The sequence below is a fragment of the Taeniopygia guttata genome, chromosome 4, assembly GCF_048771995.1.
Source record: "Taeniopygia guttata chromosome 4, bTaeGut7.mat, whole genome shotgun sequence".
NCBI classification, from domain to species: Eukaryota; Metazoa; Chordata; class Aves; order Passeriformes; family Estrildidae; genus Taeniopygia; species Taeniopygia guttata.
Window position 1 is genome coordinate 3,148,737 of NC_133028.1, and position 22,820 is coordinate 3,171,556.

The following is a 22,820-nucleotide window of genomic DNA, read 5'->3' on the forward strand; positions in this document are numbered from 1 at the left end:
CTGCTGAGGATGAGGAAATCAATGTGTGACATTTAGAGTACTGGATATTTGGAAGAAATTTCTTTCTTTGTTGGTGATGAGGGCCTGGCACAGGTTGCCCAGAGAAGCTGTGGCTGCCTCTGGATCCCTGGAGCTGCCCAAGGCCAGGTTGGATGGGGCTTGGAGCACCCTGGGACAGTGGAAGGTGTTCCTGCCCATGGCAGAGGGTGGGACTGGATGATGTTTGAGGTCCTTTCCAACCCAAACCATTCTGTGGTGATTCTGTGAGATGCTAAAACTGTCCTGCAGCTCTGGGGACAGCTCTGGGGAGCAGCCTGGGCTGTCCCCATGGTGTTGGATGTCTGACTGCTTGTAGCTGTGGGACACACAGCTCACCTGGGAGTGGTTCTAAGGACCCTCCAAGGAGATGGAAAAAGCAGGTGTATTAATGAAAAACATATTGAAAAAGAGCTTTTCTGTCAACATGCCTTTCTCCTGATGTGTGAGCTTTCCCCTCTCAATCCAGCAGAATATGGATAACCAAGATCAAGAGAAGTAAAAACCCTCAAACAAGCAGAAGACTTATTATAAATAAACACCTCCCTTCTTCTTCTCACACCTAATGCTTTCTCTGGGGACACTCTTTGAATATCCCCATCAGAATATTCTCTGCTCCCTGTCAGGCCAAGGAAACATCACCTGCCAGTGACTCTCCCCTGTGCTTTCCTCCCTGTGGTGACATCTCACTCTCAGGGACAGATGCCAAAGGGCACGAGCTCATCCCTGGCCATGCCCCAAAGAGGAAAACCAACCCCAGGGCAGCCCTGCCTGCAAGCAGCTGGCAAATTCTGCCAGTGGCATTGAGCCCTGCAAGTTCCAGCACTGGGGGCTGGGAGCTTTTCCTTCCCAGTGCTGCCATCAGCAGCACTGCTTCTCCTGCTGGTGGGCAGGGGATCACCTTGTTTTTCCATTCCCTCCACAGGATTCCTCTCCCTGAGGTGTTCCCCACTATGACTTGGGTGGGGTGAACATCCCCTGGGCCTCTCCCTGGAAGGTGTAAAGGAAATCCTTGAGGGATGGTTCTTTCAAAACTTGGCTGCTCTCCTTGGTCAGACTGGAGAGCTGGAGCTGCTCCACTTTCCAAAATAAAATTAATATTCAGAAAGAATTAAAATACAAATGTATCTCTGACGAATAGGCCAGGATGCCAATGATGAGATATAGAAGAGATGGGCTAAAAGCCTGAATGTGAAGGTGGAAAAGCAGTGCCTGGGAAGCAGGTCAGCACAAGGCTAGGAGAGAAAGAGATGGCTCTTTTTCAGGAAATATCTTCACAAGCACTGCAGGCCAACAAACACACACATTCCTCAGTGCCAGAACTCCAGCTGGAGCTGCAGTGCCAGACTCATCCTGGATGGCTGGAAAGGGGATACACAAGAAATCACACAGACTGTTGGAACCCTGGATGCTGAGAATTTCAGACTTTCTGTGCTGACAGGCACTGACCCCCAGGAGAACACTGCATTGACCTCAGGCTGTGGAGAAGTTTCCAAAATGGAATGATAGAACTGGGATTGTGGGTGTGGAGTTTGAATATAAGTGTGTAACAGGGTGGAAAACCTAGAATTTAAGGTTTTAGAATATAGTAATAGATATAAAGCAAGATGGAGGTTTTAGGACAGAGGCTGGTGCTTCACCTTCTTCTCCATAGGTTTGGGTGGTTTTGTGTAATTGGATAAAAAAGTCCTCATTGTGGGCACGGGTGGTTGGGTTAAAAGTAAAAATAATTTAGGTGTCATTTCTTAATTGGACAGTTTATCCTTAAAAGGCCTTGTAGAGGAAGAGATAGGGCTCCATTTTTAGTTTGTTAGAGTGAAGGGCTGTAGAACTCATGGTTTGTGAGGCTGTGACAGAGATAAGAGCTAATCAACCACAGATTGCTGAGCTGAGGAGCCAGCTGCAGCTCTGAGGGGCTCTACAAAGCCTGGCCTGGCCATGTGTCCCTGCTCTCTCCAAGCCACCATGCTGGGGATGCTCTTAATAAATGCAGTTTATTTCTTTTATCAGTGCACCTGGATGTTGGGCTAAGCCTGATGGCACACAGAGCCACCTTCTGCCATCTGCCTCCAGAGGAGAGCACACAAATGCCCTGACCCAGCTCTTCCACTTGCACATGCCAATGGATGCCACTCCCAATTATTTATCAGGCCACACAGCATCAGGGGGATGCTGTGGTCTGAATTCCAGAGTGCAGGACCCAAGGCAGCGAGGACCAGGGCAGGAATTACTGCTTGCAGGCGTACATCTCTTCTGCTGTATAAAAACCCCATTGCTTTTCCCATGGAACCAAGCTCTTAAAACCTGGATGTGCCTCTGTGTGTGTTGGGGAGAAGAAAAAGATGTCTGGGCTCCTTATCCTGGATATGGGCCCCAAATCAGAGAGCATTTGAGGCTTGGCACCTCTGCCTTTAACCTTATATATCTGGAGGTGATGCTTTCCCTTGCACCCGAGTGTTTTTGGATCCTCCTGTTACACGTGGAAGGCCCAAATCCCTTCACTCCACAGATGAATTTTCCATGAATGTGGGGCTTATTTTGTTCCAAACTGCACACAGCCATGTGGCTGCCCAGTGATGAATTTCTAGGGATGAGTGTTTCCAGGTGGATTTCTTTTTTTCTACTGTCCTCCCAGCTCAAAGGCTCAGATTAGCTGAGCTGCACTTGCTCTTGTGTCTGATAACATCTCTAATACCTCTTAAAAGTGGCTACAAAATATCAGTACCCTGCCTAATTCCATTAAGCCCATGTCCGAGGAGAAAAGGAGGAGCCCCTTGTCAGGCATGAAATTGAGCCTGAAGTCATCCTGGATCCAAATAAAATCTCTTCTGGAGAGCAAAGCTGCAAGCTGTTGAACAGATGTGGCCTTATCCATGCACAGGGGAGAACATGGACAGATGAAAGGCTGACATGTCAGTCCTGACCTGGTGAAGAAATGGGAATGTCAGCTCAGAGTCCTTCCTTGATAACAGCACGTCCATTTAAAACAGGGATAAGCTCCAGGGATGCCAGCTGCGTGCTCAGAGAGTTGGAAGGGTGAGGATGCTGGAAGGATGAAAGGTGTGTGTTGTGTATATGGGAATCTGGGATAAAAAAAGTAATTTATGAGACTGGGGCAATGGGGCTGTCAGGAAAGAGGAGGCAGCAAAGGCTGAAGTATTAATCAGGAATTGGATTTTGGCTGAATTTATGTTACACACTCTATACTTGCACTGCTGTAGGATGGAAAAGCTTTTCCCATGGTGAGAACCCATTCAGAACTGACTTATAATGATGCAGATTCTTGCTGGATTACACAAAGCAGCAAAAGCAGATTTGCACACTGCAATCAGCTTTCTAACATCAGGACAGCCAGAAATCCCCATGTAACAGAAATACTCCACCATATGCTCATTTTATAGATCTATTTCCTCTGACCTGTGGTCAAGGGAGAGACAAGATCATCTTTTAAGACAGTTCCCATCCCTAGTCATCTACAATTCCACAAAGCCAGCGGCCCAAATCCCTGTGATTTTAATGTGACAAGATGGAATTGTTAAGACTTGGTTCTTTTGCAGAATGTGTCAACCCATGCTCAGGAACAGAGCAACCTGGACATCCAGATGCGTAGTTTGGGGGGAATGTCAGTGTTTGATATTTGTCTCCTTTCAAAAAAAACCCTCAAAAAACAACCCAGCGACAATAAAAAAAAAATCAATGAAAATTTCTGAGGAACTATGAATTAAAAAAAAAAAAAAAAAAAAAAAAAAATTCATAGAACCTGCAGTGCACACTGTTATCTAAAAGGGATTCCTGGGAACCTGACAGCTACCAGCTGACATGGAAACACTTGTAAATCCATGGAGAAAACCACCACTAGATGGATCTGCACTGTGGGACAGCCTGCTGTCTCCTCTTTCCCAAGCTTCCACAGCCACAGAGTGCAGAAATGCAAAGTCCTTGGCAAAGCACATCCCCTGGGCTTTCCCTGGACTGAGCCACACAGGAGTTCAGGCAATGGAAATCCTGCAGTCCTTGGAATTTGTGAATCTGGCTATCTGGAGTGTCCTAAAGTCCTCCAAATTAACATACTTGCAGCAGGAAGCCTTGAAGCAGGAGAAAATCCTTTCTGGAGCCAGGATGCTCAGGGCTTCCAGGTTACTGGCGTTGGATCCAGGAGTCAATCCCGGGTTAGCCCGGAGCTGCCAAGGTTTCACTCTGATGGCTGCATGGTAAGAAAGCCATGGAAACTTGGCATGGAAGGGCTGCCCTGGAGCTACGAGGAGTGATTGAAGTGGAGGCTGATCAACCTGGGATGTTTCCGCTTGGTTTTCCAACTGGCACTTCCCATCGGAATCCTCCTCCGCTGGCCAGCATCCAGACCAGCTACGTGGGAATCTCGTAAATTCTGCATAAATGTTCTGCTCACTTTGGGCCATTGCACTCAGGAGAGTGGCAAGTGCTTTGCAGATGTACAGGAGGATGAGTCCATGCCCCAAATATTACATCAAGAAGATCAAAAGTGATTGGTTTGCATTTATTGCACTGGACCTTCTGGAATAACTCATCAATGAAGGAGAAAGGGAGAGGTTGCACAGATGGATCTGCTCTCCATTCCCACTTTAACCTCTGCTTAATTTCCACTTTAACATCTGCTTAATGGTATTTTCTTTTTTTTTTTCTTCTTTACATATATAACACATCACTTCCCAGCAATTTAATGCAAGAGATGCAATCAATCACCTGCAGGCAGCTAAACCACCAATTTTGGAGCTGGATTAGCCATTTTCAGGGTTTGAAAATGCAAATAGAGCCAGGTTTGTGCTTTGCAGCAGCGTGGATGCCACCAGACATTTCAGCCCTGCACTCCTGGCTGCTGGAAAAGCCAACACTTCCCTCCCCAGCCAGGCTGCATGGGGCACCAAGCTGGCCACCGATTTGGAAGAACAGGAATGCTGCAAGCAATGGCAAATTGAGTCTCTTATTTTTTTGGTCTCTAATGAGAACAGAGGACAAAATATTTCCACTCAGACAATTTCACCTTCTGTTGGAAGAAAGTTCTTTCAGTTATTGGAGATGGTCAAATAATGCCTGGGAAAATGGATGCTTCCAGGGCTGGGGAAACCACAGCTTCTCTGGGCCTCTGTGCCAGGGCCTCACTTCCCTCACTGTAAAAAATTTTGCCTTTAAATCCAATTTTAGCCTACTCTTTTTTAGTTTAAAACTGTTGCCCCTTGTCCTGTCATTACAGGCCCTGGTAAAGAGCCTTTCTCCATATTTCTTAAAAGCCCCCTTTAGGCACTGGAAGAGGCTCTGAGGCCTTTCTGCAGCTTTCCCTTCTCCATGTGAGCACCCCCAGCTCTTCCAGCCTGGCTCCAGCCCTGGAGCATCTCCATGGCTGTTACAGTGAGCTCATGGGCACCCTGTGCCCTCCCTTCCCAGGCTGTGGACACTGGTTCCTCCAGCAGTACCCCAAGGGATGCTCTCCCTCCATCCCCCAGCCTGTACTGACACCCTGCCCTGCCCTGGCACCGAGCTACATAAACCAGATGAAGGAGTTGGGTGACAAAAAATATTCCCCTGGGTGACAAATCAACCCAGAGTCCACTGAAGGACTCTGCCCTCAGGGAAGGAAGAAGGGTTGGACCAGCTGGGAGATTGCTCCCTGGAGGAGACCTTGTGGGGAAGGTGGTCTGTGCCCTCCTCACACATCCTCCTGGAACATCCATGGTCCTTTGTTGTTCTTTTGGACCTCCTGGTGGAAGAAAGAGGCCTGCTATCAATTAGGCCTGTGAGACAGCTGGTTATAATCTCCTCTTTGATGTCCTGGCACTGAGAAATCCCTGGATGTTCCCACTGAGAGAGAGGAAACAACCCAAGTTACGGGCTGGCCCTGCAGCCTGGGAATCTCCCGGGTCATGAACCTGCCCTTGTTCCTGTTCTCCTGGGGTGCTGCTGTCCCAGCTCTGGCCAGCTTGAGGAGGTTTGGGTGATACCATCCATGCCCAGAGCACCAGAGAGGGATTTGGAGGTCACACTGGGAGGGATTTGTCCCTGTGCCTGATCCTGACTCAGTGCCATAAATTTATTGGTGGCCTCTCTCCTTCACATATTGGAGGAGGCAAAAACAAATTTTCATGTGCAGAAAAATCATCGAATTATTTTTGCCAAAGCAGATGAGAGAGAAAGAAAGAATTTGGAAAACAAAGGCGAAGTTTCAATATCAAAACTTTTCTAAGCAAAACTTTTCTTTTTGAGGTTGGGAGGAACACACATATCAAAGTACTTGATATTAAAATTTTTTTACATTTAAGTTTACAAACCAAACCAACCTAATCAAAACTCAAGAGGAAATAAGACATTATGGGTAATTTAGAAAAAGAGAGTTTAATTTTCTTTTGGCCCAACTGTCCCCTCACTAGATTCTAAATCTGTTGATAAAGGACCATTATGAGCCTTCTGGATCTCCCCTGGGTGCTTCCACATCCTCATTTTCCAAATTTTCATTGAAAACACTGACATTTCAATGCTTGATATTCTTCTGTGCATCTGCTGTGGAGCACTCGTGGTAGCCCCACAACCTAATGGTACCCAGAGGTCAAAGTTTGCACAGTTAAACTCACAAAAACAAAGCAGTGAAGTCTTTGGAGCGAGGAATCATCATTTTACCATATGAATTCCAGCTCCACACTCACCTTCCTGTGCACAACTGCAGTCTAAATAGATTTTATTAGTAGGAATAGCAAATAACAAATTGTTCCCAAATGATCACATTTTTGCATTCTTTGTTGTTTTGCTGTTTGTTTGGGTGGTTTTGTTGGTGGGTTTTTTTTGTTTTGTTTTGTTTTGGTTTGGTTTTTATTCCTGCTTGTTAATGGCAATAAACAGCTCAATTTGCTTTTCATTTGTAGGCCTTTTCTGAGTGGTTTTGTGGACATTCCCAAATTTAATGGAAGCATCTGTTTAGTGGGATTGGTTTTACTCCATGCCAGTATTTGGGGGAATGGATGGCTTAGGACTGACATCAAACTTGGTGGTTTCTGCTGAAACCTGCAGGGCCCAAACTCCAGTTTACCTGTCAAAACCTGCCATAGTGTTTCTGTTTCCTGCAGGGAATCAAATGGAGCAACAAACAATAGGGATAACCAAGGAGAGGATGAAAACAAGGGAAAACCTGTTAACGCTGAAACTTTTCTGAGTGACCAGCATAGCACCAGCAGAATTGGGACAAAAAAGACATTCAGAGCGGGGTGGAGAAAAACAACTCAAGGAGGAAGGATTTAAGGATTTCTTCCTTGAAAAGGAAGAAAATAATCTCTGGCTACAAGAATCTCTACAGGTACCAGGGTGACAACAGTGGTGACCCCAATGCAGACACATAAATTCAGTGTTTTGCTTTGCAGAGTCCTTAAAAGTGCTCACAGCATTGCCTGGGTGCCTGCCAGACCCTAAAGAAGGTTTCCTCACCTACAACTGGCTCAGTCCCTCTGTATCTTCACAAGTAAAGTGATTTCTCATGGTCTCTGACACCTTTTCCAAACGTGTGTGGTAGTGCTGCCTCCTTGATGATGCAGTTTGGAATAAAATAAAGTTTCCTTAGTCCCCTGTGAACCTGAAATGCAGTCACTCCTGGGCTGGAGAAGAGTGAGAGGAAGGGGTTTAAAGTGTCAAGAAATAAAAAGGGAGACAGAAAAATGGACTTTCCCAGACCATTTTGCTGAGGTGGTTGGCTTGTCCCCATGGTGACCATCAGGCAGTGTTGGAGAGTGAGGATGACTCACATCTGGCAGGCAAGCAGCATTTCTGCATCCCCATTTCAGCACTGCCAGATGGGGACCTCAGGGCTTCAAGGTGTGACTCCTCCAGTGACCTGGGGAGATGTTTCCAGCTGAGCTTGCAAGAAGGATCCTATGGAAAATCCCTTATGGAGCAAAACAGCAGTGAAAAAATGGGCTTATGAAATTAACTCTGTGGTACAACCCCGAGCATGAGCTTGAACATGGCAGGGAGCATTTATTTTTTATTTATTTATTTATATCCATTTATTTTTCGGACATTTTCCCTTGGAGATCTCTGTGGCATGACCCAGAATTGTCCAAACCCAGTTCCAGCTTCACAGGCAGAGCACCAAACTGCAAAGCCTGGACAGAGGCAGCCACAGGGGACACCCACCAACACAATCCAGGTGTGTGGTTCTCTTCCCCATCTCTTCTCCAGGTGGGAAGTGTGATCTGCCAGGACCACTGCTAATAGAGACATCAGGGTTATTACCACACAGAACTGCTTGCCCAGACACCCATTTTTCTGCTGTATCTTCAAGATTTTGAGTGTAAAGTAGAAGGCTGGTCTCCCAAAGCACCCAAACCATCAGTGACCTAAAGGGGAGTAAATCCAGATGGATCAGTGGGGGAATATGGATGGTAAAGGCAGGAGCAATTCATCAGGTGGGATGGATTCAACAAAAAGAGGCAACAGGAGGAGAAGACCTCTAAGAAGTTGTTTGCCAGAAGGGTGAAATCCAAGGAAAGAATCCAATTACTTAAAGAAGGTGACATGGACACAGAACGAACCAATTTGCAAGGAGACACGGATATGTTCCCACTGTAAAGAATATAATTTCCAAGAACTAGATGCAGTGAGATCCAGAATTGCCTCTCCCAAGGCACAGCAGCAGAGGTTCAGGGACTGGGACACACATGAAGCCCATGTGGTTTTGAATGGGAGCACGGCTGATCCATGGGGAACTGAAGAGAATGAAAATCCTTTCTCCAAATGCGACAACCGCCCATGGTATTTGTCACCAGAGCCACAGAGGGGTACAGACAGGAGGAGAATCACGAAAAGGGAGAAGAAGATGAAGAGCTACAAAGGAAGAAGACACCTGAGGGTTTGCCAATGCACTGGGTGGGATGGCAGATGTGATCATATTTCTGCAGCACTGCTCTCCAATGACTGATCTGAATTCTGCTGTGAGTCACCCAGCTCTGCTTTGAGCAGCAAACGCTCAGTTTTGGAGCAAATTATTTTTGTTCCATACATTAGGCTCTAAATTTAATCACCTGTGGTTTCTCGGAGGGGTGTGCAGCGAGAGTACACAGGGAAGGAACAGACCTTTTCCAGCTGAATGTGTGGAATTCATCCTGACAGGCTGATGGCCCATTTAATGTAAACACTCTCCACTCAGCCCCCTTCCCCCGAGCAGCCACAGACACTGGGAAAGTTTTGTTTTGAATGTAAACACTTTCCCTTGCCCTGTCCTTGCAGCAGGAGAACGAAACCGCCCACGTCCTCATTCCCCTGACCTCTGGGGGAAGTTCATGGATCCTTCCCGCAGGAGAGCAGCAGCCATGCTGCCCACTGGGGTCATTGATGAATGCCAGGAAGAGTCTGAGCATTGTGGATTAGAAAATCATGGAATTGCAGAGTGCTTTGGGTTGGAGGGACTTTAATATCCTTGAGTTCCAGCCCCCTGCCATGGACAGGGACACATCCCAGGTTTCTCTGGGCACCATCCAGCCTGGCCTTGTGTGTTTCTGGTTCTCACTTCTCAGCAGTAGCAGGTGGGCAAAGACCTAAAGCTGTGATAGATTCAACTTCGTGTGCACCACCGCCCTGTCCAAGACCTTACTGTCACTACCTGCCCTCAATGGAGAGGCCAAACTGGCAGACAAATCCAGGGTTTCCATCTGCTGAGAAAGTCAATGGGATCCTGCTTTCCTGGAGCACAGGCCGGGTGATGGAGACTACAGAAGAAACGGTCAAGTCAGGCCAGTAAAATCACACAAATTACTTTTCTTCTCTATTTCTGCCCATCAGCAAAAATTAAGCCCTTCCTTCAGAGACTTTTATACATATTTCCTACAATTCCTGCACTGAAGCAAAGGTGTGCCCTTCAGTGCTTGGCAGCAGTGTGAAGGAAGCCAGGCTGTGTCCTCTCAGGCCATCTGAGCAGGCAGCAGTGACCCCTTTATTTTATTTTTCAGGGCAGAGCTTCAGAATCCGCCTGTGGAAAGGCGCATCTGAGGGAAAGGCGTTGACGTGCCAAGGTGCTGAGCTGCAGGGTTGATCCTAAACTCCAGTTTTTGGGACAGAGAATGGAATGTTAGTGTGGGGAGGTTACTGGATGTATTTCCCATGAGGGTGTCTGGTTTTCTTTTTAATTATTTTTGGGAAAGCAATCCAGGGTGCGATCCGGTCATCTGAAAGTAGACACTGAGGTTGCCCACGTGTCTTGTACCACTGGAGATAAATGCCCTGGGATGTCCCTCCTGGACCCTGACTGTCCTTCTAGAAGAGCATGGAGCTTCCCTCCATCCTGCTCTGCAACCAAAACCTCACCTGGTTTCCTCATCTACCTTAGGGATGGCACTGGGCATATTTTAGGGAAGGAAATTGCAATCCAAGCCTGGTGAGCAATCAAAGCTTGGTAGGGATGGACAATAATGGGAGATGAGACATCCACCTGCTCATAGAAACTCTCCACAGAAATCTTCACCCGTGGGTCTGGTCCCAATCCCTCTGTCTACCTGCACACCAGAAATTATCACATTCCTTGTCTAGCAGAGCCATGGATGAGAAGGGAAGCACTGATTAAGGAGGTGCTCAGGGAAGGGGACTCAGGAAGGGAGGGTGGTGGCAAGGAGGTGATCAGATGCAATGGGAATTGTTCCCTTCTCCTGGGTGGCTTTCCCAGGAGGGCAGAAGCTCTCTGCCAGTATCTGCACCACTCCTTTCCCTAAATGCTGGCAAAACTGCAATCTGCCTGCACACAAATACTACAGGGTGCTGTGCTGCCTCCCACATCCATCTGGATCCCCTAGTGTGAGCTGCTCCGGTCTAGAAATAACACTGTTTGAACAGCCCCTGGCACAGAAGAGGCTGAAGCACGTAACTAATGGGCTTGTGCATCATGAAGGATCTCAGATACATCAGTCTGCAAAGAGCCCAGGAGTGCTGCCACTCTGGGGTGTCACTGGAAGTGAAGCACAGCATGATTTAATCCCAAGTAATCCGGCTTTTACAAGGCAGAAGAGAGGGAGACATGCAATATTTGGAAAATCCTCCACTTTGCTCTTTCTTTCTCTTTCTCGTTACTGAGAAGGTGGTGAGGCCCTGGCACAGGGTGCCCAGAGAAGCTGTGGCTGCCCCTGGATCCCTGGAAGTGCCCAAGGACAGATTGGAGCAACCTGGGATAGTGGAAAGCGTCCCTGCCCATGGCAGGGGCTGGAATCGGATGGTATTTGGGATCCAACCCAAACCAACCTGTGATTGTTTGATAATCTCCGAGTGAAGAATACACAGAAAACAAAACCTGTGATGTAAAGTCACTCTGCTTTGTTTCCCCAAATCCCCACAAGCCCGTGGCTGGCTGCCAGCTGGACTTCACACTGCATCCTCACAACTTTCCAGATAATTCCTACGGAAGGAACCCTGAGAACAAAAAGACCCCACAGCTGAAAAACTTTTTTGGTGCAGTTTGGAAAGCTCTGAACCCAAGTCCTCTGCTCTCAAACCAGACCAAGGGGCAGCTGGTGGTGCCACCACTGCTGTGTTTTCTGTGTGCCCCTTGCCCTTCCAAACTGCCTGAGGACACAGCTGGGGAAGGAATACAGATGTCAGGTCTCCTGCTGGGCACTCAGGTGAGAGGGCAGGAAATAACACCATTTCCAGCTTCTTCTGCTGACCTAGGGGCTCAAAACTGAGTCCCTGGATTTGAGGGTCAGTGCCCTCCATGATCCCTGTCCTTACTTGTGAGCTGTTTCTCAGTGATTTATGGAGCTGCTCTGGGGAAACTTGAGCTGGAAAACAGCCAGGGATGAGTTGTGACACAAGCCCATTGTGCTGATGACATCCTCCCCTCAGCAATGCCTGGCTCTTTTCTGGATTCCTGTCCCTTTCCTGGTTCTGCTGCCCTAACCCCCTCTTGCCTCATTGCCACAAAGACACCCCCATTTCTCACTGTCTCTATGCTACAAACCACCAGTTTTAGGCTTAGGATATGATTTCCCCTAATTCCAAACAAGTTTTTCTTTTATCTTTTCTCACTTAAATGCTTTCACCAAGGTCTTGCCTCTGTCTCCTGGACTGAGCTCTGGCACAGCCCTTCCAGCAAAGTCTGGGGCCAAATTCTTGTGCAGTGGGGGCTGTTTCCTGCTCAGTGTTTGAATAATTGATGCAAATTATTAATTGGAGAGCTCTTGCAGGGCTGCATTATGGCTATTTTTTCCCCCCCATTGTGGACTTTTTTTGGAAGGTTTGCAGCTTTGTTCTTGGGTTTCTCAGCACTTTCAGTCCTGCATTGCAAGAGCCTTGCAGGGGAATATAACCAGGAGTTCTTTAATTCAGGAGGTCAGACAGGGAAGCCCCTGTGATTTGCTCTAGCCTCTGACTCACTGGGGGAAATCCCATAAACCACAACAAATAAACAAACACCTGCACACAAGAGGAGCAAGTTTGATTCCAGGTCCTGAAACCAAGTGGCAGCAACAATCCCAGGTTCCTACAGCTCCAGGCACAATTTTTGGGCAGATTTGTGTTTGAAAGAGCTGCCTGGGGCCAGTCCTGCTGATCTTCCTTAAATGAATGCCATCAATGTGCTCACTGTGAACAACAGGAAAGGCTGCTTGGATTTGTCCAATGCAGGGATTTCTCCCAGCAGGAATCCCTTGTAATTTTTTTCCCATTTTTTCCCTTTTATTTTATTTTCTTTTATTTTTTTTTCTTTTCTTTTCTTTTTTTTTTTTTTCCCTTTTTTTCCCCAGCTACTGGAGGGGGTAAAATTAAAGATGCATTTCAGGGGCCTTAATGACTGAGCTGTGAATTGCCTTGGGTTGGAAATGGCCCAGGAGGAGGAAATGCCCTCTCTTGATCAAGCTGGCAGTTGGTTTTCTGCCACCAGATCTGGTGGTTCTTGGGCTTGGCTCCAAAGGCATCAGCTATGAGCCCTCTTGGAGAAAGGCTATTCATTAGGAGCAGCTCAAAACCATCTCCTGTTCCAGCCACTCCAGTTAATCCATCCCTGGGCTGTTCTCACCCATAAATTATGGTGCAGGGAGAAGTGCAGCCTTCTGTTTCCACGTGACAGTTCACAGAGCACCAAACCAGAGAACACAGGGCAGGCAGAAGTAGAATCAGGGAATCACAGAGCCATTAAGGTTGGAAAAGCCCTCAAAGATCACAAAATCCAACCATTCCAAGTGCCCATCCGCATGGCTTTTAAATCCCTCCAGGGGTGGGGATTCCACCACTGCCCAAGCAGCCTTTGCTGGTGTTTGACAACCCTTTCCATGAAGGAATTCTTCCTAAAGATCAGTGAAAAAATCCTTATCAGTGAAAAAAGCTGATTCACTACAGTCATAGAATCAATTCAGCAAGTTATCCCGTAAGAAATGATGGAAATGAATCTCCTTCTTTGTACCTGCAAGGATAGAGACCCCAAGAACCAAAATCTGTGTTTTGCCTGTCATCTTTCACAGGTTTGTTCATCTCAAGTTGTCTCGCATTTGGCAGAACAAACTCAGTTTGTTACAGAGACAGAGAATGGAAAATGTCACCTGATAGATAATTTTTGGTACCAGAAACTGGGACTTTATCCCAGAAGGGTCCCATAATATTAAAAGGAGCTATCAGCCCTACCTAGAATACAGCACAGTAATCACAGCAGGTAAAACTCCTATTGATCCATCAGAAGATAATTCATGTTGTTTTCCCAAAGAAATACACTTGTTTTGTCAAATATAATGAAGCCATCAAACCCAGCTTAATATAGATGAATTTACTGCTATGTGGTGTATTCTGGTACTGGCTCCAAAACTCCTGTTGAGAGATTTTGTAACATTTTGCTCACTGAATCCCAGTAGTTTCAATTTTTTCAGGGTCTATTTTTTCCCCTGTTTGTGGTACACTCCTTATAGCAACTGCCTCGAGATGCGTCAGGACTCTGCCATATAAAAATGGACATTTGGCTTTAAATAGTTTTATTTGGTGGTGTAGTGGGTGGACTGGAAGCAGAATAATCCCTTGCACAAGTCATGGAATATCTGGGTCCTGCTTCCAATCGCTGCCTTGCTTTGGTCAGGCACAAGCAGAGCAGATGTTCAAATTTGGGTGTCCAAATCATTAACAGAGGTCCAGAATAAGGCATCTTTTATAACAGCAGAAACTGCACTGAGCCCCTCTGTCCACCCCTGGCTTCCCACACAGGTAGGAAACACTTGGGGTCCAAATAATTGCTTTTGGCTGATTATTTCCAAACAAACATGGAGTGTTTCCCTGTTTTTCTGCACCCTGGTGTTTTCTGCACTTGGGCACGTGGAGAGAATCAACACTGTCTAATGCTTTGGCTGCATAATTTATTCATAGGCTCCTTATCCATGTGCCTACTTGGAATTATCTCCTGTACCCTTCCTGCAGGATGGAAATGTGTTTTTCCTGGAGGGAAACCCAGCTCCCAGGTTGTTGTTTCACAGAGTTTCTCTAGACAGACACAATCCCTGTATTGTATTGTATTCCCCAGGTGAATCCACTGTTCCCCCAGTGCTATTCCAGAGCGCTGCACATCCCCACGTGTCCCTGTGCCTTTCCCACTGCACACATCCCTCCTGTCATGCCCCAGGAATGACACTCTGGCAGGCTGCTACACAGCCCTGATGCTATTGCGTGGGAAAAAGAGAAGCAGAAATCACATTTGAGGGCTGCTGAAGCAAAAGCAAAATTTGTCAGGGAAAACAACGGATTTCCCCTCATTTAATGCTTTAAGAATAGTCCTGAAATGGTTCAGGAATGGTTTGGGGCCAAGTGTTCTCTTCTTGAGAAAGGGAGATGGGCTGGAAGATCCATCCATCCATCCATCCATCCATCCATCCATCCATCCATCCATCCATCCATCCATCCATCCCCTATAATTTAACAAATTTATGGTAATTTGGCATGGTAATTTGGATGTTCCCTTTGATGGGAACATCCTGTGGTGCCTCTTGACTGGATGATGCTCAATAAATGCAACCAGAGCTTGGTACTAGCAGATTTTGACTCCACCAGTGTCTTTGCTGGTGTTTTTCATCAAGGTATGGTTCCTGTGAACCAGGGGGACATGTGGCAGATGGCATGGCTCATCCCAATTGCTCTTGTTCCAGTTTGATCTGATGCTCTTGGAATAATTATCAATCTTGATAATTATTCCAGAGCAATTTGCATTCCTTTCTCTACATCGCTTCTGCCACTTCAACCACAACTCAGTAAATTTCAGGAGATACAAGGAACTGCCCCGACAATCAAAGTAATTAAATGTCCTTTTATCTTTTATCCTTCTTTCAAATCACCTTTTTTTATCAGATCCTGTGCACAACAACACTAAAGAAGTTTGGGTTTTTCCTGGGATTGTGTCTTGTGGTAGATTTTCAGTATTTTCTGATATCTAACCAGGTGCTGAGCTCACTCTGAACTTTCCTTCTGTGAGGCAGAGTAGGAGTTTTCAGTCCTTCACCCATCTGTCCATTTTTACAGGAACTTGGGATATTAGAGCACTTTTAGCACTTTTTGAAATGCAGCTGGGGTTGATGATGGGCTCCATCCAGAGCAGTGTGACCAGGTCAGAATAGGGGATGGGGCTTGGAGCCACCTGCTTTGGTGGAAGGTGTCCCTACCCATGGCAGGGGGTGGAATGAGATGAACTTTCAGGTCCCTCCTGACCCAAACCATTCTGTGATTGTATCACAAAAGAGTTCATCACAGATTGATAACATAAGCCCTTTTCCTATTAGTAAACCATGCTAAATGCTCTTTTATCAGAGTAGAATTAGATTCTCAATTTCTACCAGAACATGGTCTCACATCACATGAAATGTGCTTTCATAGTCTTTTCCCCATCATTTATTTTACAAGTAGCTCTGCAAAATGCTTTGTGAAAGGTCTCCTGCTCTATGTCAAACAGCAGCTAAAAATATATTTATATTTTGACTTGAAGGAGACCTTTCAGAGCCTGGCTGGTGTAGCAGCTGCCTTTCCTTCAGGGTGCAGGTGGAAAAGCCAGTTCACTGTTCTTCTGAAACGTACCTGGAAATGAGCAGCAGCTTCCACTGCAAACACAGCGGGTCACTAACCCAAGGGAAAGATTGGACCGCCAGTCTGAAGGGTTTTATCCATTCTCAGGGGTCGCTTCAGGCATTCCTGGTCTGGGTAACCTGCTGCTTGTGGATGGACAGGGTGAAGGGAGCCTCGGGTTGGGGCCTTCACCCTTGTGTGGCACTAACTATGGTGTTTCCTCATTTCTCACTACGTGTCTTTCTTTCTCACACCAGTCTTGATTTCTGACCAAATCTAAAGGATAACAAACATGGGAGCCCACTATGGGAATCCAGATGAGACCATGCTTAAAAACACAGACACGGAGGTACATAAATCACCATCCTGGGTACCAGCTAGTCCATCCTTGACCCCAAGGGATGGCTGGTTCCTCCTAGATCCTTCTGAGGTGCTGATGGAGAAGGTCTTGACCTCCACTCCTGGGATGGTCCTGTCTGGGAACTCACATTGAGCTTCAGGTGCTCCCCAGCTGCAGAGTGGTGGGAATCAGGCCTCCATCCCTCCTCCCACTCTTACTGATGTCCTCCTGGAGCAGGTTTGAGAAAGCAGGGTACTATCTACCTATAGGGGGTTCTGGTTCCCTGATCACCTGGCATAGGTGTCCTACTGCAAGAACAAATCCAGAACTTAACTTTTAACAGGATTTTCCATTAGCAGAAGAGCCAGTGAAACCTCTATAGAGCCACAGAATTGTTCAAGTTGAAAAAGCCCTCAGAGATCATCGAGTAAAAAATCCAGACTAGGCTATATCCCACTTTTTCTGGAAATACCTGCAGTGCAGACACCATCAGCTCATTAGCTGTGCCTGCATGTTTTTGTAGTCACAAAATGGTTTGGGTTGGAAGGGACCAGCAACACCACCCCTGCCGTGGGCAGGGACAAATCCCACTATCCCAGGTTGCTCCATCCTGGCCTTGGACACTTCCAGAAATGCAGGGGCAGCCACAGCTTCTCTGGGCACCCTGTGCCAGGGCCTGCCCACCCTCACAGGGAGGAATTTCTTCCCCATACCCCTTCTAACCCTGCCCTCTGTCAGTTTAAAACCACTGCCCCTTGTCCTATTACTTTCTGTCCATATAAGAAGTTGTTCTGCCTCCCTTTATCAGCCTCCTTTAGGCACTGAGCTCTCCCTGGAGCCTTCTCCTCCCCCCAGTGAGCACCCCCAGCTCTCCCAGCCTGGCTGCAGAGCAGAGCCCCAGCCCTTGGAGCACCCCCATGGCCTGAGACAACCAAAGGGAGATGAACTCTGTGCTACAAACCAGCCTTAAACTCCTGGCCCTACACCTCTGAAAAGTCTCCAGGTAAAGGTGTTTGCTCAGGGAACAGGAACCTTGCCACAAACCCCAGAACCACCTCCCAGCAAACCCAGGCAGCAGCCCAGGAGAGCTCCACTGCTCTCCAGCTCAGCAAAGACAGGACCCAAACACAAACCACAAACCAGGAGTTCATCTTGGGTTGAACAACCCGGCTGCTAAAGAACCTCATTAGCCACAGAAGCTGTTAATTGTATTTAAACTCCTGGTGATAACATCCCGTGCTCAGGGATTGTGATCACACATCCAAGAGGGAGTTAAATTACTCAGCTGATAAACAGACCGTGGCAGTATCGGGGAGTTTGAGCTGATTTAAAGAAAAATCATTGTAGATTGTTTGAGCATGGAGAAATGGCTGACAGCATTTGGCACACACATGGCTCTTGCTGTTTGAAATTTGGGGTTATTTCAGCTTTTTGGCACCAATGTGATGAATATTGCTCCTGTGTAACAAATGTGGGAGCTACTCTGCAGAGTGGCAAGGATGTGTGCAGACTCAGAGACACCGAGGACGGCGCGAGTGCGGAAGTTTCCGGGTGCTGAAGGACTTTAAAGTGGAGTTGAGAGTCTTTTGTCACTTGGAAAATTTAATTTTACTAGAAATTATAATCAGACCCCAGTGAACAGTGTGACTCAACGATGACTTCCTGCAAATTCATGTCAAAGAGAGAAAAAAATAAGTCAGAACATTTGGGTATTTTCAGAAGAAAATAGATCACTTATTCATTTCACTTTGATGCAATTTGAAGGCACAATTTTAAATGTCTCTGAATTTTAATAATTTCCAATTTACTCTGAAGTTGAAACAATACATTGCTCTTCAATTGAAAGTTACTTTGTTTTTCAGGGGAGTTTCACTTTCATTTAAAGTGTGTATCAATATAATTTTCAGTTGGTCCTGAGTTATTACAACTAATTTTGTCTTATGAAATAAATAAAATCCATTCTACTTTACCACTTACAACTTTCTTTTTTAGCAGAGTTGGTCCCAACATGTTTCAGCTTGTGGATTCACTGTAAAATTTACTGATTTCTGCAAGTTTCAGACCTGTCTCCTGAGCTGTAAAATCCAAGATTAGAAGTTGCTGTTCCCTTCTTGACAGCATTGAATGATTCTCAGATTTGAATAGGAAATTGCCATTAATAAAGGGGAGGGAGGGGAAATCAGAGGCATATTTTGTAGTCATAAAATAAATGAGCTTTTGCAGTGTTTATATTATACATATAATATGGCAGGAAGTAAAGATCAAAGCCATGTTTATAAAGGACTTGGCCAGTTGTGTGCTCGGAGGAAGCAAATGGGTTCGTGGGAGGCACCCAAAGAATGAAGTTTGGATTTTTAGCTGTGGAAATCAGTGTGCCTCCTTTGACTTGTCTGATTTACATCAGCAGAGAAGCTAGCAAAAGGGTCTCATAGCAGAACAGATATGGTAAAACAAAATCAAAATAATTTTTTCTACTGAAAAGTATTTGCCTGGGGTTCCTTCTCTATTTCAAAGTACCGGGAGTAACTCAGAGGAACAGGATCCCGATTTCCAGCTTCATTAGCTGGAAGGTTGTCAGGTGGTTGGATCTAGACAATCTTTAAAGTCCCTTCCATCCCAAATCATTCCCTGATTTCATGATTTTAAGGTGTAAAGGTGCAAATGGGGTTTGGAGCTGGTTCCTGCCCTGGTTGGCCAAGAAAGGGAATATCAGAATGGGGCTGCTCAGGGAGCTCACTCTTAAAGGATTGGCATTTCCCTGAGCCTCATGAATCCCAAAATGTTTATTTACAGGTTACACCACCTCCCCTCCATTCCCCCCAATACACCTGATCACGGAAAGGGAAACTGAGGCACAGTCAAATGGGATAATTCATCCTTGGTCTTGCAGGGAGAGGAGTTCAGTGCAGTTTTACTGCTCTCTGCCTGAGTTATACCATCAACTGCAATGCTCCCACGGGGTGAAAATTCCTCACAGCAATGATTTCACCCCCATGGAGAGCTGAGCCAAACTCCCCTAACACCACCCACACCCACAGGAGACCCTGGAGCAAAGAGGCACCAGACAGCAGCACAGTGAGAGCAGACATGCACAGCCCTGATTCACCACTCCAGGGACACCTCAGCTCTCCAGGCACCAGGGGATTATCCCACTGGAGGGATCCCACAGCCCTGGGGACGCAGCCCAGGGAAACAGCCCCAGTGCTGGAGGGAGCTCAGAACCTCAGCAGGTCCAAATCTGTCCTGCAGTCACAGATGCTGCTCCCACTGACTTGAGAGGCAGCCCTGAGCAAGAGGATTTGCAAAACCCTGAGAAAAAGCGCAGCCCCAGCTGTGATGAGTGCTCCTGTGGCTGCAGGGTTGGTGGGACACAAGTCCCCCGTGGGCTGTGGGACACGTGGGTCCCAGCTGGCAGATGGAATGACAGACCTCTCTGCTTTGCTGAGCTCTGTGCAAAGGCTGCTGCTGACACTCAGGAATTATTTTAATCTCTCTCTTCCAGCTCCAGGCTTAGCTACAGCATTCCAGAGGTTAATCAGGTCCCCTGAGCTGGGTGCCTGCTGTCAGGATGAGAAGCACTGGTTTCCCTTGCACGTCCTGGGTCCCTGGTGCTGGAAGGGGACATTGCTTTGGTCATCACAGGTCCCTGGTGGGCTCTGTGCCTGCTCAGCCTCCCCTGCACGCAGCGGGGAGCATCCTTTTCACAACCAACTTGCCAAAACTTTAGAGCACAACATGAGAGACAGCCCTAAATGAGCACACAGGCACTATAGCAGGGCCACAGCTCCTGGGGGTGGTGGATCAGTCCTGGAAAACCACAAGGGGTCTTCACCCATCACCCTTATGGATAACACCCGGTCCTGCTCCAGGTCCCTGCACAACAGCAGCAAGTGGGAAGTAAATATTTGTGCTTCAGGCTCTGACATAATCCTTGGAAGGATGAAACCCCACTCATCTCCAACCAAGGTGGGAGCCCTGGACCCACAGGGGCATACCCAGGTGCAGCTCCCAAACTGGGAGAATGAGAAGATAGCAAAACTGTTGTTGGAAACCCCTGTGTCAAAGAAACAGCCTGTTTGGAACAGAGCTGCTTCCTCCTTAGCCTAAACTTCATTAGTTAAAATGCTGAATGCAGAATGAATTAATTAAAGCAATTATTATGCTGCTATTTTATTCACTTGCTATCTACTTTGATTGATTATATGGCTTTGCTTAATAAATATTGAATAAGTGTTAATTAATTGAATTAATTCATCGTTGGTTTATTCACCTATCAATCACCTATCCCTCCTTTCTATGCATGAGCCGTGTCCTGAAAAGTTTGTCCCAAGGAGCAGGTCCCCAGGGGTTCAGCCCCAGGCAGCGGAGCTGGGATGGGGTCACTTACCAAAAGGCAGGATGAAGAAGAAGGGGAACCAGCAGAGGATGAAAACACCCACGACGATGGCGAGAGTCTTGGCCGCTTTTTTCTCCCGGGAGAACTTGAGGAGCCGCACGGAGAGGGAGCTCCTGAAGTTGTGCCCCTTGCTCCGGGTGCTGGAGAGAGGCTCCTCCAGCACGCTGCGGCAGTGGATGCGCAGCACCACCTCCATGGACTTGTTCCTCTCCTTCTTGACCCCTGCCTCCAGGCTCCGGGTGGTCCGCCTGGCCACCACGTAAATCCTGAAGTACATCACCAGGATGACCATGAGGGGCAGGTAGAAGGAGAAGAGGGAGGAGAACAGGGCATAGCCCGGCTCCTCCGTGATGCTGCAGATGCTCTCGTCCGGCGGCGGCGGCTCCTTCCAGCCCAGCAGTGGCCCGATGGAGATGACCATGGAGGAGAGCCACACCACCACGAGGATGACCCCCGCCTTCCTCTCGGTCATGATGGTGGGGTACTTGAGGGAGTACTTGACGCCGATGTACCTGTCCACGGAGATGATGCACAGGCTCATGATGGAGGCAGAGCAGCACAACACGTCCACCGCTGCCCAGATGTTGCAGAAGATGCGCCCGAACACCCAGAAGCCCAACACCTCCAGGGTGGCCGAGAAGGGCAGCACGGTGGTGCTGAGCAGCAGGTCGGCGATGGCCAGGTTGACGATGAAGTAGTTGGTGACCGTCTGCAGGTGCCGGTTGCAAGCCACCGAGAGGATGACCAGGATGTTCCCCACGATGGCCGAGAGGATGAAGACGGCCAGGAAGACCCCGACGCCCACCGCCTGCACATCCAAGGCGAAAGTCAGCGTGGTGCCGTTGCCCTCGGGGGTCTCCTCCCCTTGCAGCCCCCAGGAGCGGTTGGCAGCGCTCTGGCTGCCTTGTCCCGTCCGGTTCCCACTCAAGCTGCCATTGCTCAGCTCGGGGAAAGTCATTGTAGAAAAAGTGCGGGCTCCATTGAGGGCGAGGAGAAAGCGGTGCCGAGGCGCAGCTCCCCCAGCATCATCCCCGGCCGGCAGCCCCCGCCAAGACGCGCTCCGCACCTCGCTCCCCCGGCCGGGATGGAGGGATGGAGGGAGGGATGGAGACAGACGGGAGACAGCTGCCCCCCGTGCCCGCTGTCCCCGGCGCTCAGCCCCGGGGGGGCAGCTGGGCGGTCAGAGCCCCCCCGCCGCCCTGGCATGCCCCGGGGGCAGCGCTGGGCACGGCCGGCAGCGCCCGGCGGCTCCGCGGCTCCGCGCTCCGACCGGGAGCGGCGGGAGGGGCCGGACGGGCCGGGGGCGGGCGGGAGCCCCGCGCGTCAGGTGCCGCCGGGGAGGAGGAGGAGGAGGAGGAGAAGGAGGAGGAGGAGGCAGCGCTGCTGTGCAGGACGAGGCGAGCCCGGGGCAGAGTGAAACCGGCAGCAGAGATGATGGAGGGGGTCCAGGGGAGATGATGGAGGGGGTCGAGGCGCGATGATGGAGGGGGTCCAGGCGAGTTGATGATGGAGGGGGTCAAGCCAGATGATGATGGAGAGGGTTCCGGCACGCTCTGGGAGGAGGCAGCCCCCCGGAGAGTCTCGCAGCACTGGGGTGCATCCTCTGGAGGATCAATCAGCAGTAAGGTGCAGCCCCAGAAAGTGTCTCGCAGCGCTGGGGTGCAGCCCACAGGAGTGGTCAGTCAGAACTGGCGTTTAGCCCCCCAAGAGGATCACTCAGAACTGGGGTGCAGCCCCGGGAGGGATCACTCAGCACCGGGGTGCAGCCCCCAGGAGGATCATTCAGTACCAGGGTGCAGTTCCAGAAGGATCACTCAGAACTGGGGTGCAGTCCCAGGAGTAGCACTCAGCACTGGGGTTTAGCCACCAGGAGGATCACTCAGCAGTGGGGTTTATTCCCCAGAAGGATCACTCAGAACTGGGGTTTATTCCCCAGAAGGATCACTCAGAACTGGGGTTTATCCCCCAGAAGGATCACTCAGAACTGTGGTTTAGCCCCCAGAAGGATCACTCAGAACTGGAGTATAG

At 48.4% G+C, this 22,820-nt stretch overlaps 1 protein-coding gene across 1 annotated transcript in view; it reads right to left on the bottom strand.

The window, feature by feature from the left end:
• Positions 1–22,224, bottom strand: part of ADRA1D (adrenoceptor alpha 1D) — a 42,761-nt gene extending 20,537 nt beyond the window's left edge. The window contains exon 1 of the mRNA XM_012573694.5: positions 20,784–22,224. Coding sequence (XP_012429148.2) covers positions 20,784–21,750 — 967 coding nt within the window. The 5' untranslated portion in view covers positions 21,751–22,224. The remainder of the gene's footprint in view (positions 1–20,783) is intronic.
• Between the last annotated feature and the right edge of the window lie 596 nt (positions 22,225–22,820).